Consider the following 16,697-nt stretch of genomic DNA (forward strand, 5'->3'; position numbering starts at 1 on the left):
CGGTGATGGATGTTGTTCCTTCAGGCCCAGTAACAACGTAGTAGGTGCTTGTCCGAGGAGATCCGCACCGGTTCCTCTCTGTCGGAGCTGAGAACTGGGTTGTTGCTACCTAAGCTAACCTTCACCAACTATTGCCCTTGAGGAGATAGATAGCGTCAACGTCAAGTGAAAAGGCCGGCGCCGTCCTCCGTCAGCCTCGGAGCTGGAAACAAAATCATGCGACTCATCTGCGGGCGAGTCGCCGTTTCTTGTGGTGCTGTGTCGTTTCCAATTAAACCACAGTGAAAGCAACAAATAGTGCGTTCTGTTGGAGATGCGCGTGGCCTTGCCATTGGCCGGTGTGGTTCGAGAAAAAAGGAGAAAAAAGCAGCGGGCACCAGTGCCCGAGTGGAGATGCACGGACAGCCAGGATTGGTCTACTCCGTAGCGTTATCCGATTCTCTGGTCTGGTCTGGCAGCGACGACTTGAAGATTTTTGGATCCTGGAACGTCAGGGGTGCCCGGCCAACAAGTGAAGTCAACACAACACAGAAGGAAGGGTACCCTTTCCTTGTTGCCATGACTCAGGTCGAGTCTGTGTCCCGGAGATTTGTTGCTTGTAGTGTGAGTAACTAAATTGCTCCTAGAAGTGTAGGGAGAAGACACCTAGTGTAGTGTAACGTCGAGATTCCAAATTGCCAAAACCACAGATCTGGAAGTGAAGTGAACACCAAAAACTTCCCCGGCAGTCCGGGTTGTGTTCTTTCCAGGACCTGTGGAACTTGGAAGCACAGGGTTGGGTCTTGTTGTGGAAAACACGTGCCAGGGCAGTTCCAAGTTGTGTTCCCGCTCCGGGTCCATCCCGCTTCCGATGGACCTCCAGCAGTTTAGGACACACCTCTGACCCCTCCGGACCCCGTCCATTCTCCGGACCTATCTCTGTACAAGTTGATCCAATCTCCTAGTGTCCGCCTTGTATGGAGCACGAACGGCGTGCTCTCCAGGAACTATAGCTAGCTACCTGGGGTAGCCAAGTTCTTAGAGGCAGCCAAGTTGCTTATCGCAGTCGGGAATGGTGGTAATTTCCAGCAACGATAGTTTCTTTTGGAGCTTCCAGAGTTTCACTCGGAACTCGGACTCGGGAGTGGGCAGTGGTTGCTATTGAGCTTCTATTTTTTTGGGCCTTGGGTGCCTGGATGGAACCCAAGACGACAGCCGAGGATCATCTTAGCCTCCCACCTGGCCGCTCTCCCTCACTGACTGATCGACAGATGCCCCACGAATCGACATCAAAGGTGCTTGACGGAGCACACGACTCAACTCAAGCAATCATCCAGAGCTCACCTTACTCTTGCCCAACATGGCGCCAGCGTCGGCGTCACGGATGATCATGCCTCTTGCTACGGTTGTAGATAGACTTGTATAAAATCCAGTCGTTGTCCCAGCCAGCACACTCTGTGTTACTACCCCCAGACATTGTCCTCCTTTACACCACGCCGAAACCTCTATAACCCTACCCAGGACGTATTCCAGCACTTACCGATCACCGCCCCGGACACTTCTTCAACGACTCTATGTATGTACATACATACATTCATACATACAACAACGCAAAAGGATCGTCGATTCGGCGCCTCCCTCGCCCTAGTGCTTGCATCGCTCCCATGTCCATGCATCCGCTTCTCCCCATGCAGCCCAACCGACTCGTATCCGGGCCCTCGGTCCCTCACAACAACAATAAAACAAGTGAGCAACGAGCGAGGGCAAGACAGACAAAACATGTCATCGACGGGACACACATGAGACTATCGAATCCAGCTGCCTTCAACACAACAACAAGACAACACAACGCAACAATGGAAGTTCCTGAGCACAAGTGAACCGGTTAGTCTTGACAAAGCAAAAGCGAAAAACGCCCACCGACGCCCCAACGCCCTGCAATACAACCCTTCAACTGTCCTTGGTCGTGCCAGCCAGCCGGTGAAATCGTTCGATTCGACGCACCAAGTTTCCAGGGCAGGAAACCTGGTCGCTGCAGTCTCACGCGCTGCGCTGCGCTGCGACGCGCTGCAATGAGCAATGCTGACGATGAAAATCCATCGGACCCCTGTGACGGCCGCGTTGGCGCCCCCACTGTTGACCTCAGCCGTAGCCATCCCCGAGCCAAGATGTGAAGACCACCACCCCCGAAGGGCTACATTCCTGGCCTGGCTCTTGGCATCTGCACATTCACTTAACGCTGCTGCGGCCCTGATACAACAGCTCGTGGGAGACGGACGGACGGACAACGGGCAGACGAGCAGCGACATGAACCACATGGAGAGCAAAAGGACAAAAAGGAACAAAGGTGAACGCCATGTGTCCGGAGAAAAACCGAAGGCGCCCCGACTCCGATTTCTCCGTAAACTACACCTCGTCTCACCGAATCGTCTGGGCAAATGCACGCCGAGATGCCCGGCGGCTTCAGCGCTCAGCTATCCGAGCTCTGTAGCTGCAAACATCACCTCATATTGACCGAACAGTTTCCACATTCTCGCGATTCTCACCATTCTCACGGTTTCTCTCTCGCACACACCTCAGCTCGTGGCGGCTTGCGGCAGTGCCAAGGTACCGACACACAACTCCCGACCCGCCTCCAACGGCCCAATATATGTGTCATCACCGCTTTTCCTCGGGCTACACGCACAACAGCGCGCATGCTGGCAGGCTCGCATCTGCAATGCCACCGTAAGATCTTGGAGGGGTGAGCGGCCTGAAGCTGTGCCGAGCTGAGCTGAGAAGAGAGAGAGGTACGTTCCGCCTACCGAGTAGTCCGCCCGCCATCCCGCCCAGTATCAAATACAGTACATACAGACATAGCCGCGATCCTCCGTTGCACGGCCGGATAGGATACCTACCTAGCTACACTACGAGCAGCCCCTCTTTCTCCGCCGTAACTTTCTGACATCTGTGAATGTGCCTTGTCTCACCTGTACCCCGCTTGAGAATAGTCTCCGGGTTTGTACTACCACCATGCTTGCTATCTCACCTATAAGTCGTTGGTAACACGTAGCTCCGGACTGCCACGCTTGGCATGTATGTATGATGTCAGCGATAAATCACGTATCGGCGGGTGGTCCTAGTCCTTGTATCCTAGTATATGCAACCTCTAAGCATGTGCACAACACCCGAAGGCTGTCCCCGCCGGAAGCACATCCATCCTGAGAAGTTGGTATCGAGAACCCCTCCCTCCTCCGTCTTGGTATCAAACTTGCCGACAACTTTGCCAAGTTCTCTCGGGAAACGTTTTGCTTACCTTTCGCAGCTTGAGTGGGGGTGAACCTACGATAACGATCGAAAAATATTTTCGGGGTCTCGGTCTCTGAGAGAGATCCTCGTGTAAAACTAACCTTGGCGATAGACAAAGACAACGAGCCATGAGGGGAAACACTCGGCCAATATTCTTCCATGTCATCCAGGCGCCAGCATTCTGAGCACACTATGAGGGGAAACCCACCGCGGATTCGCAGAAATGGAATCTTTCTCCTTCAGCTGGCCGCAAGATCGTACCAGATGGCCCCGGAATAGGAAACATTATGGCATACTTTCACAATAGCCCCAGCTACCAGAGACAACGCATCCGCGGAGCAGGCGTCCAAAATAGATCTCGATGGTCAGTCATGGGTTTCTTGTGTTGATCGTTACCCATGAAGTCTCCAGCCCATTGTCTTGTATTCACTCGCTCCCCTCCATCCCTGTCCGTATGTATCGTGTTGGCGACGGAAACCCATCCAATGCCACCGCCACCCTATCCTCCACGAAAACGACTCCCGCCATCCCTCCCCTCGCGATCCAACCCAGCACATTCAACCACAGTCTCCCCTTCTTCCTCCATCCATACTAAGAGTACCTAGTTATGTACGAAGTACACGTAGCTAGCTACGTCACCTAGCTATCCAACCCCAACACCCTCCCCACAACCCCCTCAAACTCGTCCCGCCGCATGCACGCCCCGTACATCCTGCACTTGACCAGGCCGTGCAGCTCGCGCTTGAGCGCCTCCAGCACGCTGGGCACGAGCAGCCTGTCGTGGCCGACCCGCCTCGCCAGCTCGAACCACGCCTGCACGGGCGTCAGCTCGGCGCCGTCCGGGTCGGCGCTCGCCAGCGTCGCGGCCAGGCCGTGCAGCGCGCGCAGCGTCAGCGCGGAGGTCCGCCAGGAGGGGATGGCGTTGGGGTCGTCGGGTGGTGATGGGGATTCTAGTTGTGGTTGTTGTTGTTGATGGTGATGGTGGTCGTGGTCGTGGTCTGCTGGTAGTGGTGGTTCTGATGGTGTTGATGCCGATGGTGTCATGGCCAAGTGTGCTGATGGGTGAGGTGTTGGAGCGGTCCGTCCCGTCACTGCTGGTGGCGCTGGTGCTGGTGTTGTTGCTGCTATTCTTGGAGTTTCCGCTGTCCCCATTGTGCCTGTTCCTGTGCGTGTGCCAATCGCTGCCACCGGTCCATGTCCGTTCGCACTCATGCCTGAATCGACATCCATCATCATCACCTCTTCGTGGCCACCAGCAGCAGCAGAAGCTCCTCGTCTCTCGCCATCTCCCCCTTCCCACTCCATCGCCACCAGTCCCGGAACCCTTCCTCCCTCAAGAAGTTCGGGCCCCTGCCGATCTCCTTCTTCCTCCGTTTCCAACCCATCCGTCCCCACCAAATCCATCTCTGGCAGCGGCGGCACGCTCCCCAACTTCATCCCCAACCCGGGCACCCACCTCAGCCCCTTCGTCGACCGCCAGGCCGCCTGGAAAGCTTTGTTTCCCTTCTTCCCCGGCGCGCCGTGCAGCGCGAGGCTCGTCGCCATGAGCGAGTGCCCGCCGCCGCGGGGCAGTTGGATGAACCCGGCCAGCGGCGGCGGGGGGTCGCCGAGCTGGCCTTCGGGCGACGGGTCGTAAGTGGTTGGGTGGAAGTGGAGGCGGCAGATGTGTTCGAGGCTGAATGGGTGGTGGTTTGTTAGTTTCCATGTTGAAATATCACTTATTAATAATAGCGCGAGAGGTGGGGATGGATTGATGGCGGGACTTACGCAAGGATGAAGTTGATCGCAGCTTGGGTTTGGGCGGGAGTCAAGTCCGGGAGATCATCGTGGTTGTTGTAGTTGGGGCTGGTCGTAGTGCCGGCAGAGCTGGTGGTGGTGGTGGTGGCTTGCGAGTGCTGTTGCTGACCCTGTTTTTGGTGTTGTTGCCGCTGAAGTGCTTGAGGCTGTGTCCCTGGAGGAGGATAAACGGCCGAAGCAGGAGGAGAAACAGTAATTGCCGGCGGCCCTGCCGGCGGCCCAACCGACTCGGCAACACAAACATAGAATGTCGGAGCATTGATGGCCTCGTCAAAACCCAGCGAGACTGTAAACTCCCCAACGTCTGCCGGCGCTGGAGGGGCAGACTCCCCCATGATCATCTCAACCTCCTGATCCAGAGACAGGGGGATTTGCCTTGGTGTTTGAAGCGTGGCCGTCTGCTTTGTCGTCATCATAGACAACGACGACGTCGGGGACAGCAACCCAGCAGTCATACCCGAACTAGAGCCAGGAGAAGGGATAGCAGAAGCAGCAGCACCAGCAGCACCACCACCACCGCCAATCTTCGCCCCAGAAATAGCCGCCTCCATAGCCTTCTTCCTCAGCTGTTCATTCTCCTTGGCCAGGTCCCGGGTATCCTTCTCCGCAGCCTCGATCATATCCCTCAAGCGTGCAACGTCGGTCTCGAGCTGGCGGATGTAGTTTGCCTTGCGCTGGCGATGTTGCGTCTGAGCGCGACGGACCTGGAGGCGCCGCAGCTGGGCCTTGTCGAGGGGTTGCTGTGGCTGTTGGGTGGTGTTGGCATTATTACTATTATCATTTCCATTATCTGTGTTGGGTGGTGACTGGTGCTGTTGCTGCTGCTGCTGTGACGGTGGCGATGGCGATGATGATGATGATGACTCCGCTGGTGTCGTTCCTCCTCCTCCTCCTTTTCCACCATCACCCGAGGTCTTCCGTCCCGAACCCTGACTTGGCGTCTTGCTCTCCACAAACCGAATCTTTGATGCACCGCCGCCAATCTCAGACTTGGACTTCTTCCAAAAGTCTGTAAACGACGGCCTGGCGAGGTCCAGGGTGGTGGGCGTGCCGGACTCGTTGGCCATATTGAAGCTCGGGGATGATGCTCGTTTGCGCAAAATGACCGAAAATCCTGTCTGAACCCGCCCGTCCCTGTATATTTATACACCTCGTTGACGTTGTGACACTTGACCATGCGCCTGGACTCTGCGCGCCGTCGTCATACGTCCCTCGCCGTTCATCTGTCGTTCTCACCCCGATCTCGAGTTTGCTCGTTTGAAGATGGGATGAAACGCCGCTCCCCTCGTGCACACAGCTCCTACGCTGTCGTTACAGCCGCGCTAGCTGCCAAGATCGGTAAAACCCTGAAGCTTCCAGTGATGGAAAAGAGGTCGGCGAAGAAGCTTCTCTATTTTGAAGGATGAAACACCAGCTGGTTGTTAGCTGAAGAGGACATGAGATGGAAAGACAAAAAGATGCCACAAACGGAGCTCGAGAACATTGCCTAATCCAGCGTCGGTGGCAACGGCTACGATGCGTTTATGATTCGCAAACCCCGGATGATCGGCATTGCCCGGCCTCCGCGCCGAGGCACTGGGATCGCAATACAGAGGTGTTCGCTAGGTACGCTGTGCTCCAATTGAACCAAGCCCCGTCGTGACAAATCTGCATTTCTCATTTGGGTATGCGAAGGCACTCCATGTACCATCCAGCCTAGGGGACACAATGACACTCCACCTATCTCTATCCACCATCCATGTACAATACGTTGGCATGTAGTATTTCGCTACATCACTGGTACCGGGCTACATCAGCGCCCTATCCTCCATGATCATTCCCCATGGTCGTCCTCCTTTTTGGTTTCCCGCCTCGATATATACGTAGTAAAAAAGTAAAAGAAATCCATATCCCCACCAAACGCCATATATGCTCAGGAGCCATCCCTCCTTAACACCAATACCAACCTCCCAAAATATCCCTAGACGTAAACAGAAATCAACCTCACTCATAACATCCCCAATTCATTCCTCATCCATCATACCCCTCATCATCCGTGGCTGTGTCCTCCTGAAAACTGCTCACCAACCGACTCTCTCCAGCCTCGCTGTCATCATCGCTGCCATCATCATCATCCCCCTCCTCATCGCTGTCCTCTTCCCCTTCCCCATCCAACAGTGGTATCGGTTGCCAGGAGACGTAGTTATCCTTCAGATCCAGCCACCGCTTGGCTGTGGGTAGCTGGAATGGGTCGAAAGGAAAGCAGGCCTCGACATGAGTCAGCTTCTCATCATCGAACTCGAGTCCCGTGTCGCGAAGCGCTCCGCCCATGGTGTAGCTGCCCGTGAAGAACTGCGAGAGGTGGATCGACTTGTTCTTCTCAAGTTGCGGGTAGCTGATGGCAAGGCGTTAGCCAAAAACGAACACTCCCTTGCGAAACAACAGCAGCGATAAACAACTCACATGTACATGAGCCGAAGGTGGTGTGAGAGGCGGGCGAACTCCTCGACGATGAACGGAGAGCAACATTTCAGGGGATTCAATTTGCTGCTGATATGAGCCTGCAGCCGGGACTTGAGCCCACGCATCCACGGCAGGTCTCTGCCAATGAACGACGCCGGATCATCCCAGTCGAGGTTGACCGCAACCAGGTCACGATCAATCAGATCGCGCCAGCGGAAGCAGAAAATATACAGCAGGCCCTGGAAGTAGGCGTAGTACTGACCATACCGTCTCAGATCCGGCCCACGGGCGTTGGCATGGACGGCCCGATAGTGGTCCATGTAGTCGAGGAACGTTGTGCAGATCATCTGAACTTGCTCACTGGAGACTCTAGCACCGCGAGCCGTGAAGCTAGCAAGGTAGGCGACGGCTGCTTGCTTCACCACGGGAGGCCGGTTTGACTCGAAGCTGGTTCTTTGTCAGCATGAAAGGCATACTTGACTCCCATCCGGGGTTGCACCTGGTGACATACGCAAGGTTGAAGAGCGTCCCGATAAACATCTCCATCAGCTGAGTCGACTTCATGGCGAACTTGAAGAGCAGATATTGCGTGTGCCTGGACTTCAGATGGGGTAAAATGACGTTGGAGAAGTCGCTCAGCATGTCCCTGAATGCGTTTACCGCCTTCGGGCTGTCTGGATCCTCGAAAAGAGGGGTGTAGATCGAAAAGAGCAAGTCCAGGATGGCGTCCAGGGTCTCGATCTTGCTCTTGATGAGGAGGACCCGCTTAGCCTGTTCGCTGAGATCGTCTTCCTCGCTCAGCACCGAGTCGGCGTCGCTCTCATCGTCCTCATCTTCGTCTTCGTCCCCATTCTTGGCATCCGACGCTTCGAGCTGGCGCAGTACCGCCCGCGTCATCTCGTCGTCGTTGTTCTCCAGATCTAGTGTCATCTCCACGTCCAGCTTGACCAACCGCGACAGGATCAACTCCATGATGTCTCGCTCAAGATCCGGCCGCGCCTCTTTAAGCCGAAGCAGGTGGTCGATGTACTCCATATGGGTTGCCTTGGAATCCTCCGGAAAGGGGAATTTGGATGAAATGAGGTTAAGAATCAAATGCTGCCCAGCAGGGAACAGGTCGAGAAGGTAACGCAGGCCGAGGTGCAGCCATTGCTTCTTGGTCTCGGGGTCGACGGGCGGAAAGCCGGGAACGCTGGAGGCACGGCGCGTTTCGGTAAACTTATCCACCATCATCGTGAGAACCTGGGTGAACAGGGGACCTTGGGCCGACGACAGGGCGGCCAGGAGCTGAATGTAGGCACGGGCGAACGTCTCGTCGCGCTCCAGCCATTCGCACCGCAGAACGCTGCGCACCAGGCCGCCGCACGTCCGACCCAGCTTGGGCGCGAATGCCGTCAGCGCCACCACATATACCACCAAATCCTGCGGTTTGGGCCGAGAGTCGGCATCTTCGTCGTCCTCCCCGTCCTCCTCTTCGTCATCCCCGCCGGATCGCGGCCTCCTTGGCCTGGGAGCGAACAATTCCTTCAGCGTGTCGTAGTCCTCATCGTCACCGCGAGCGTGGCCCTCGAGCGCCTCCTGAACCTCACGCTTGGCATCTTCGAGACTCTTTCCGTTGATTTCCTTGACTGTATTCAAGTCTTCGTTGAAGACGACGGTCTTCTTTTGGCGCTTTGCTGACGGCCCGCGATCGTCATCGTCGCCGTCGCGGTCGCCGGGATCGGAATCGTCAGATCGGGTGCGCCGGCCCAAGACTGAGGTGCTTGGTTTCCGAAGGATGGGTCGTATTGGGGAAGATGTGGCGGCAGCAGTGGACGCGGAGCTCCGCGCAACTGCAGAGAGGGTCGTCATGGAGGTCGTTTATGAGACGAACTTGTCTCGTACGTTTGATGACGAATGGGGGAAAGTAGACTCCCGTCGCCTCGCTTGATGTATCCGGAAAGCGAATTCGGCAGCGGGCGATGGGCGATGTATTATATTGTTGACTGTTGAGAGAAGTAGGCAGATGCGATGCGATGGTCAACACGCTCGGGGCGGAACGCGGCGGGCCTTGTCGAGGAACGAGGTTTCGGCCAGCAGGTGGTCGGTCATATCTGCTGGCTGGCGCTCTAGCCCCGATGGCTGACGAGAAGGGAGGTGATGTAGCTGTTGATCGAGCCCGAGGCGTTGCTCGGGATTCCGTTCTCGTCAGGTGTTGGCCTTGATCTCGAGATTCCAGGGTGGAAAATGTTCAGCTTAATTTTTGGCGTTAAGGCAAACATTCCCCGCCGATGGCACGTGCACAGAAGGCGGCATACTAAATGGGGAAGGCGGTGAGCAAGCAATCAGCACAACGTCGCTTAACTGCAACAATGTCTCCTTCAACCTTTGTGAGGAGCAGGAAGAAGCTGATGTCTGTCTGAGCTCAGCTGAGTTTGCATCCCTCAGGGAGGTATTGATAGATTGCAAGAAATATGATTCCATTGTCAACAATAATCAATCCACACCAAGCATTCTGAGTTTGTGGGAAGTAAATAATCGGCCGCTATCTTCTCTCCCCGACAAACACTCCTCCCGGCGCCAAACGAAATATTGCTTGTTGAACAAACTCCAGGGTAGTCCAGCTCAAAAGTGCTGTTCCTCAACCATACCGAATAGCAAAGCAACCCATCCGAAGAACCAACCCTATTGCTGTCGTGGCGGTTCTGGGACGTCGCAGAGGCCGTGAACCACCGCGCATCCCAGACCCCAGCAACGATGTATTATACATGCGGGAGGAGAAATGAACCCGAGACAAAAAAGCCGACCCGTCACACACCCAAAGCAGCTCTCATACCATCGTCATAGCTGCATTAGTACTCGGGGCCGGCACCGTTATGCCCGGGCTGACCGCCGTACATGTAATTCTGTGCCGCGGCATCTCCACCGTCTTGCTGACCCGGGAGACCAGCACCGAAGTTCCCGGCTTGGTTCGAACCACCAGGGGCGCCATATCCCTGACTGTTCGGCCGGTTTTGCTGGTTGTCGCCGCGATTTGACTGTGACTGTTGGGATCGTGATCAGCATCGTCTACGGACTCAAGATTGGTGTCATCTGAGCCTAGTAGTGGAAGCAAACTCACCTCACGATACTTGGACAGGTAGATCTTCAGAGCCTCAGCATAGTTTTCAAATCCAAGTGAGCTCATCGCAAAGAGAATGTCCTCGCCGTTAACCGTCTTTCGCTTCTCCTGGTGGCACTTTTCGGAGGCTGGACATTTGATAGGTTAGACCCGCCCGCCTCAAACAGTGTAATCGGAAGACACTAAGACAGAGTTTTTGACTCACCCTCGCTGGTGATGAACGAGATGAACTCGCTCACGCATTCCTGCATGCATTCCTTGGCTTCTTTGGCAATCTTGGCATTCTCCGGGAGCGCTGTTTTCATGATCCGGGCCACTGGAGCAAAGTTTCGTATGTTAGCATCGCAAAGATCTGGCTTGTCTTTGGAGGCTCGGAAGGCCCTGGTAGCCGGCGGGGCTGAGCGAACCGCTCGCGGCGAAGATGGTTTTGGCGCAGAACGACCCGACATGGGCGTGATGTCGATGGTTGGATCGGCCAGGCAATCTGATGGGGCGCGGCGGGGGGCCAGAAAGCGACGCCAGTCGTAGGAGGTCCTCGCCGCCATGCAAGCGGAGCGCTCGCGGAGCGTTAGAGGGGAGGAGATGCGTCGCCACAACGGCGAACACGGACCCGACGCCGAATCATAACCGAGCCGAAAGAACAACCATCGAAAAGGCATCGAACACCAAAGGCGGACGGGAAACGCAAGTGACACGTACCATTGGCTATGGGTAACCACCGGTCTTGCTCCTTGACCTCGAACTCATAGCCGTGCCCGGACTGATGTGGGTCCTGGTTCTCGTTCATTTGTTGTGCTTCGTCGTCACCCGACGGTGCACCTTGTTCGACCTCCTTGGGATTGGACTGGGGAGAGTCGGACATATTTGGCTACCTGCAGCGGGCACTGGCTTCTTGTAAATTCCTTGGACCTGCCCAGCTCGCACAGCTGGGTATGAGTGGATGATGTGTCGCCGGACACGTTGCAGGGTAGTGTAGGGCTGCGGCCTGTTCCTCCTGATGGCTTGGACCTGCACAAGCTGCGTCAAGCGGTACCCGTCAGCACTTTTCAAAGCTGCCTACCACTGGCTCCCCTGCCCAATTTCCAGGCTTAGCACGGTAAGCTCGGGATCGTGGGGCGGGTAGTGTGGGGTAATGGGGGGGTAGGATAGGTGGGAGGAGGCACACAGGGGGGTGCGTGGTCAAGCGACGGCTGACAGAACAGGCCAGGTGTGTTGGGTATGTTTTGTTTCTCTTGTTTGGAGAGCCGCACAAGTGGGTTGGCAGGAAGACACTGCACTTACGCTAGGGTACGTGGATGGAGTGCCGAAGCTGCGAGGCCGGCTGAGACTGGTCGAGAAGTTTCGTCACCTCTCTCTTTGCCGCCACCGCTCCTGTGTCAAAGGACGGGTCTTGTTTCCGCGGCGATGGACCGTCTTTGGCCAGTACGTCGTATCAACAACGGTCTCGATCGGCCGACACACCGCGTCCCGTGTTGGGTGTGTTTGATCACGCGTAGTGTGTCTCTTGTGTAAGAATCTGTGTCGCGGTTACACTGGACAGTGATGCGCTCGCCGGTTGGCTGTGTCGGTCGGGACGGAACAAGACGACCTGATCTGTGGGCACAGAAAGATTGGCTGTGCTTCGACGGCCGCAGTTTCGCGCGGGAGCCGGATGGGAAAGTCTGCAGAGCCGCGTCAGAGACCCAATGTCCGTCTGGGGGATGGGAACGCTTCTGGCTGCATCGCGACGGCGTGACAATGACAAGGAAGCTTATTCTTTCAACGCATCGGGTCCCCGCTGCCGGGCGACGCGATTCGAGAGGATGCGCAGCAATACGCACATGGCGGACAGGAGGCAAAGCGAGTACCGGACACGTACCTAGGTTGCTTGCACAGATGCACCGTACCGTGCACGAGGTGACAAGGCCGGCCGCGGACAATCAACCGGGGGTCTGCCGTGTCTCGCGATGACGGACCGGGTGGCCTGGTTTGGTGGAGGTTAGGTGTCTGCGTTGGCCACGGGCTTAGCGTTGGCCTTGTTTCTGCGATGCAGGCGAAAAGTTTGGATGCAGAAGGCTGCAAGCGCACGCGTGGGGTTGATGCGCTGGATGGAGGTGATGTGGATGGTGCAGTGGTAAGCTGGAAAGTTGGATGCGCGCGCGATGAGATGCGGGCTTGTTGACCCCGGTTCTCCACGGCAGCCGCAGCTTTCCCTCCGATCTGCTGCCAAGAAAATGGGAAGACCGTTATCGATAAACTCCAAGTTTCCGGAAACGTCTGTTGAAGAAATGGAACATTCGACACAGCAACACCAACTACAACCTCTCCCCGAGTCTGTTTCAAGTTTGGACCCGACAACTTACGCTGCAAATTTTACTACGTGAGTTATCTGTGGTTGGGATTGGTTGTCGCCTACATTTGACACAGAAGCTTTCTTCCAACGCTTGGGCTCAACCGTCGCTGGAACCCTCCAGAGCCAAGCCAGCCCATCCCAGTCCTAGTCCACGTTGGCTTCATGCCCGTAGCTTAGCTGACAACACTTGCAGGGAGGGGTGTGTACAAGAACTTGGAAGACCTTGACGGAGGACTACCTTGCCCAACCCTACTTCTTCCAGGCCCCTAACCTGGGAATGCACATCGAAAAACCCTGCGTTGCAGTAGGCTCCAAATCTTGCATCACGATCCCATCTTTTCCATCCGAAGCCATGAGCGGTGAACGCGGCAGCCGAAATGCCGCCCGAGATGTGCCGCCGGTGTGCCGCATGCTGCATACCCTACGCTAGCTTCGGACAAATGCGATTTAGGAACGGTTGTCATCCTGCTTTCGTCGTCGGAGCAATGCCTTGATATTGCTCAGAAGGGTGTGAAAATGCCATGATTGTCATGATGTGGTTGCTACTTTGGTTGTCAACGAAGTGGTGGGGGACGGAAGGGCCTGATTCGACAATGGGTACAATATCCAGGGCAAGGCTAGATTGGCCTCCTGTGACATGGCAGGGCAAGCAGATGCGCTGCTTAATAAACATGCTGGCTGGCGGCTGTCTTCACGGCCGGTGGTTGGCGTTGGGGCTCAGCCTCGTCGTTGTGCCGACTTGGATAAAAATCAAGCCAATCAACCAGCAGAACAGACAGATGAGCACGCGATTGGAAGAGATAAAGTCATCAAAACATTGAACTTCATCAACAACGAAATAAACAAATGCGTTCGGCATCACCGACTCAAAACTTCAAATCAAACTACAACCTGGAAGTTTGTTCTTTTCATCCCCTCACGCTCTCCGGAGACCAACAACCATGTGTTATTCTGGCTCCCACCCCACCCCTCTCACCCACATGCCCAATCCCGTCGCAGCCCAACCAGGTGGTCGGTCTGCTGGTTGGGCACAGCGGCAGTAATCTGCGGGCTTGGGCTGCAGGCCACAAAACGGCATGTTTTGTACAGCTCAGCACACCCTCGGGAACAATCGAAGGACCGCTTGACCTAGCTGAAGCCCTTTGCCCGACGGAGGATGGATGGACGAGACGGCTCACCGATGACTGCCATATCAAACCCCCCCTTCCCTCCCCTCCATCCTAGCAAGCCTGATGACATGGCACGGATGAAGCCCGCGCTTGCAAATTGGAACCGGGCGGCGCAGCTTCATGACTGAACAACCTGGACGTTGTTCTTCTTCTGAAGACGAGGTCAGACCAGCGCGTCAGTGAGTGCGCGGCGGCAGGGCCAAGTTACCTTCCACTTTTCAAGCTCGTCCTGCTTGAGCTTGTATTGCTTGACCAGATCATCCAGAACCTTCTTCAACCCCTCGGCGTTGGTTCGGAGGGCGGGGATCACCTCCTGGACCGTCCGCTCTACCAGGACGCCGTTGATCATCCGGAAGCACTTGCGATCTCCGGGAAGAGGCTCTAATGTTTCGAGAACGAGCCTGGAAGAGTGATCAGTGAGGAGCACCGAGAAAGACGTGGCCGGGTAGTTGATGTGAAGCAGACATACTTGTGCTCTTCTGCCTCCTGCTCGACATCACCGATCTTCTGTGCAAGTTGCTGCAGTGTGTTTTTGTAAGTGGTATATTGCAACTGGAGGTCTGTTTCTCGAGTCAGAAGCTGCTCTTCACAAGCATGAGCTCATGGTGGGTGTCATACCCTGTTGCCTTTTGGCTGCTGCTGATTGCGACGCCATGTTCGTAGATTGTAAAACTGGGAAGACAACCTGCAACACCTCGTAGGCACGTTCCTGTCGTTGGATGTCTTAGATGTCAGGATGTCGGTTGTATGGAGTTGAACAGATGAGATGACCAGCCTTTCATTGACTGGTTAGAGCCCCGCCATGCCTTGATGGACTTGACGGGCAGCTGCCCCGCGTTGGGGAGCAGCCATGTGCTTGGGCCGGGCCAATCCGAAGCCGCTGGCAAAAGCTCCACCACCAAATCTTCCAGGTCGTCTCCATCTCCAAGACCTCGACTTGAACACATCAACACTCGCAGTTGGCTCGTGACAAACTCAAAAGAGGCGCAACAACCAGAGACGAGACAAAATCGCGCACGATGCATCCCCTATTACATACCAAGGATAACATTGGTGAGCACAATTGTCCCTGGAAGTTTGCTCTACTGTCGCTAACGGCGGCTTGTCAGGGTGCGAGGAGGTGATGACGGCCCTCGAAGAATGCCATGCTCGGGGCTTCATGTGGAAGGCGATTGGCATGTGCAGCGACATCAAGAAGGATCTCATCAAATGCCTCAAAGAAGAGCGGGCCAAGCAGCAAACACTGAACCGGACCGAGGTGCAAGACAAGAATGCGAGGATACGGCAGAAGTGGAAGGAGATCGACGAGAATTCATAAGCGACAACCATCCGGCACCATAAGATCAAGAGGAGGAGGGACGATGGAGATGGATACCCAACATTGCTTCACAAGCAGTTTCTACACTGGCTCGCTCAGGGGGTTGAGCAAGGTGGATCGGTTGTACGATAAGTACAGGACGTCGAGGGGCCGTTGATGGCTGATAGGGAGCAGCTACACCCGACAGCGTTCGAAGCTATACAAAATATGTACAATTCACCAATCTTCCATCCAACCTCTTGCGCGACCATTCCCCCAGCTCTCTCTGCCATCCCACAAGTCCCGTCACCTCGGACTTACAGCTTTTGCCGGAACGCGTTGCCAAACGTAAACAATCCATACGTGGCCAGGACGGAGAGGACAATGGGCACAGGCTTGCGGAGGCGGATGGCGCGGGGAATCGCGGAGCCGCCGAGGACAAGCGACGCGAGAAGACTGAGCTCGATGCCATACGGCTCATTGTTGGAGATGCGGTAGCCACCAAGACCATCTGCGCAGCACTCTGGTCAGCGTTCGTCTCAGCTGTAGAGCGGTCTGCAAGACTTACAGAGCAGGCCGACCGCCGTGCCGGCAATCAAGCTGGGCTTGCTCCGTGTCCGGACATAGCCGGCAGCCCCGCCCGTCGCTGTCAACGCGGCGAGGATGTACGATGGAAGCTCCAGGCCCTGCACCGAGTGTCAGCTTGTGCTCGTCATCCGCTCGCATCAACATGACCTGTACCATAGTGAATGAGGGTTTTGTCAACCACAACTCCAACGGCTTAATGTTGTCCGGTTGATGGTGTTTTCAACTTGTCTCGGTTGTCTCGGATTCTTGGACCTTCTCTGGAAGTCTCCAACGCAGAAGCCGCCGGAGATGACGGGGGTTGGACCTGGCATCTTCCGTCATCGTCATCCGGAGGCAACCAGCCAATCAGACAGCAGCTGTCTCGTGAGGCATGGGTGTTAGAGGACTCGACCCTTTTCGTTCTTTGTCTCTGCAACCTACCTGCTCTGTCAGGGACCTGAATCCCGGAATTCTATTCAAGTCTCAACAAATTCAACTCCGTCTTCGCTTCACTTTGCCATTTGTTCTGGTTTTCTTCTCTCTGCACGCAATCTCGGAGTGCAATATGGAAGGGTGGCTATGTTCTCAATTGAACTCTCTTTCGCCCACATGCCTTGGCAGCTCGACACAACCTGGCATAGGTATCTATCCAATGCAACGCTCGACGAGCAGTTCAAGGCCTCACAATCCAGTTGGTTCTTGCCAACCAGCCTTGATAATTAATGT

General features: G+C 55.6%; 8 protein-coding genes across 8 annotated transcripts; 3 read left to right on the top strand and 5 right to left on the bottom strand.

Moving 5' to 3' along the window:
- Positions 1-3,906: 3,906 nt before the first annotated feature.
- Positions 3,907-6,131, bottom strand: VTJ04DRAFT_935 (uncharacterized protein; the record flags this gene model as incomplete). The annotated part of the gene is made up of 2 exons (XM_069367887.1): positions 3,907-4,942; positions 5,035-6,131. 2 exons carry the CDS (start codon positions 6,129-6,131, stop codon positions 3,907-3,909), a joined length of 2,133 nt encoding a protein of 710 aa, XP_069223544.1.
- A 943-nt stretch (positions 6,132-7,074) lies between these two features.
- Positions 7,075-9,357, bottom strand: VTJ04DRAFT_936 (uncharacterized protein; the record flags this gene model as incomplete). The annotated part of the gene is made up of 3 exons (XM_069367898.1): positions 7,075-7,438; positions 7,507-7,953; positions 8,018-9,357. 3 exons carry the CDS (start codon positions 9,355-9,357, stop codon positions 7,075-7,077), a joined length of 2,151 nt encoding a protein of 716 aa, XP_069223545.1.
- Positions 9,358-9,521: 164 nt separating this feature from the next.
- On the top strand, positions 9,522-10,332 carry VTJ04DRAFT_937 (uncharacterized protein; the record flags this gene model as incomplete). Its single annotated transcript, XM_069367909.1, has 2 exons — positions 9,522-9,647; positions 10,144-10,332. The coding sequence occupies 2 exons, from the start codon at positions 9,522-9,524 to the stop codon at positions 10,330-10,332; spliced, it is 315 nt and encodes a 104-aa protein (XP_069223546.1).
- Positions 10,333-10,337: 5 nt separating this feature from the next.
- VTJ04DRAFT_938 (uncharacterized protein) lies at positions 10,338-11,468 on the bottom strand (the record flags this gene model as incomplete). Its single annotated transcript, XM_069367920.1, has 4 exons — positions 10,338-10,529; positions 10,607-10,734; positions 10,812-10,922; positions 11,306-11,468. The coding sequence occupies 4 exons, from the start codon at positions 11,466-11,468 to the stop codon at positions 10,338-10,340; spliced, it is 594 nt and encodes a 197-aa protein (XP_069223547.1).
- A 2,316-nt stretch (positions 11,469-13,784) lies between these two features.
- VTJ04DRAFT_939 (uncharacterized protein) lies at positions 13,785-14,162 on the top strand (the record flags this gene model as incomplete). The annotated part of the gene is made up of 1 exon (XM_069367931.1): positions 13,785-14,162. The coding sequence occupies one exon, from the start codon at positions 13,785-13,787 to the stop codon at positions 14,160-14,162; it is 378 nt and encodes a 125-aa protein (XP_069223548.1).
- A 63-nt stretch (positions 14,163-14,225) lies between these two features.
- On the bottom strand, positions 14,226-14,762 carry VTJ04DRAFT_940 (uncharacterized protein; the record flags this gene model as incomplete). The annotated part of the gene is made up of 4 exons (XM_069367943.1): positions 14,226-14,258; positions 14,316-14,508; positions 14,577-14,667; positions 14,726-14,762. The coding sequence occupies 4 exons, from the start codon at positions 14,760-14,762 to the stop codon at positions 14,226-14,228; spliced, it is 354 nt and encodes a 117-aa protein (XP_069223549.1).
- Positions 14,763-15,126: 364 nt separating this feature from the next.
- Positions 15,127-15,425, top strand: VTJ04DRAFT_941 (uncharacterized protein; the record flags this gene model as incomplete). The annotated part of the gene is made up of 2 exons (XM_069367954.1): positions 15,127-15,160; positions 15,217-15,425. The coding sequence occupies 2 exons, from the start codon at positions 15,127-15,129 to the stop codon at positions 15,423-15,425; spliced, it is 243 nt and encodes an 80-aa protein (XP_069223550.1).
- A 296-nt stretch (positions 15,426-15,721) lies between these two features.
- Positions 15,722-16,148, bottom strand: VTJ04DRAFT_942 (uncharacterized protein; the record flags this gene model as incomplete). Its single annotated transcript, XM_069367965.1, has 3 exons — positions 15,722-15,915; positions 15,973-16,090; positions 16,146-16,148. The coding sequence occupies 3 exons, from the start codon at positions 16,146-16,148 to the stop codon at positions 15,722-15,724; spliced, it is 315 nt and encodes a 104-aa protein (XP_069223551.1).
- Positions 16,149-16,697: the final 549 nt, after the last annotated feature.

This window comes from Mycothermus thermophilus, assembly GCF_041956435.1.
Source record: "Mycothermus thermophilus strain CBS 625.91 unplaced genomic scaffold VTJ04scaffold_1, whole genome shotgun sequence".
NCBI classification, from domain to species: Eukaryota; Fungi; Ascomycota; class Sordariomycetes; order Sordariales; family Chaetomiaceae; genus Mycothermus; species Mycothermus thermophilus.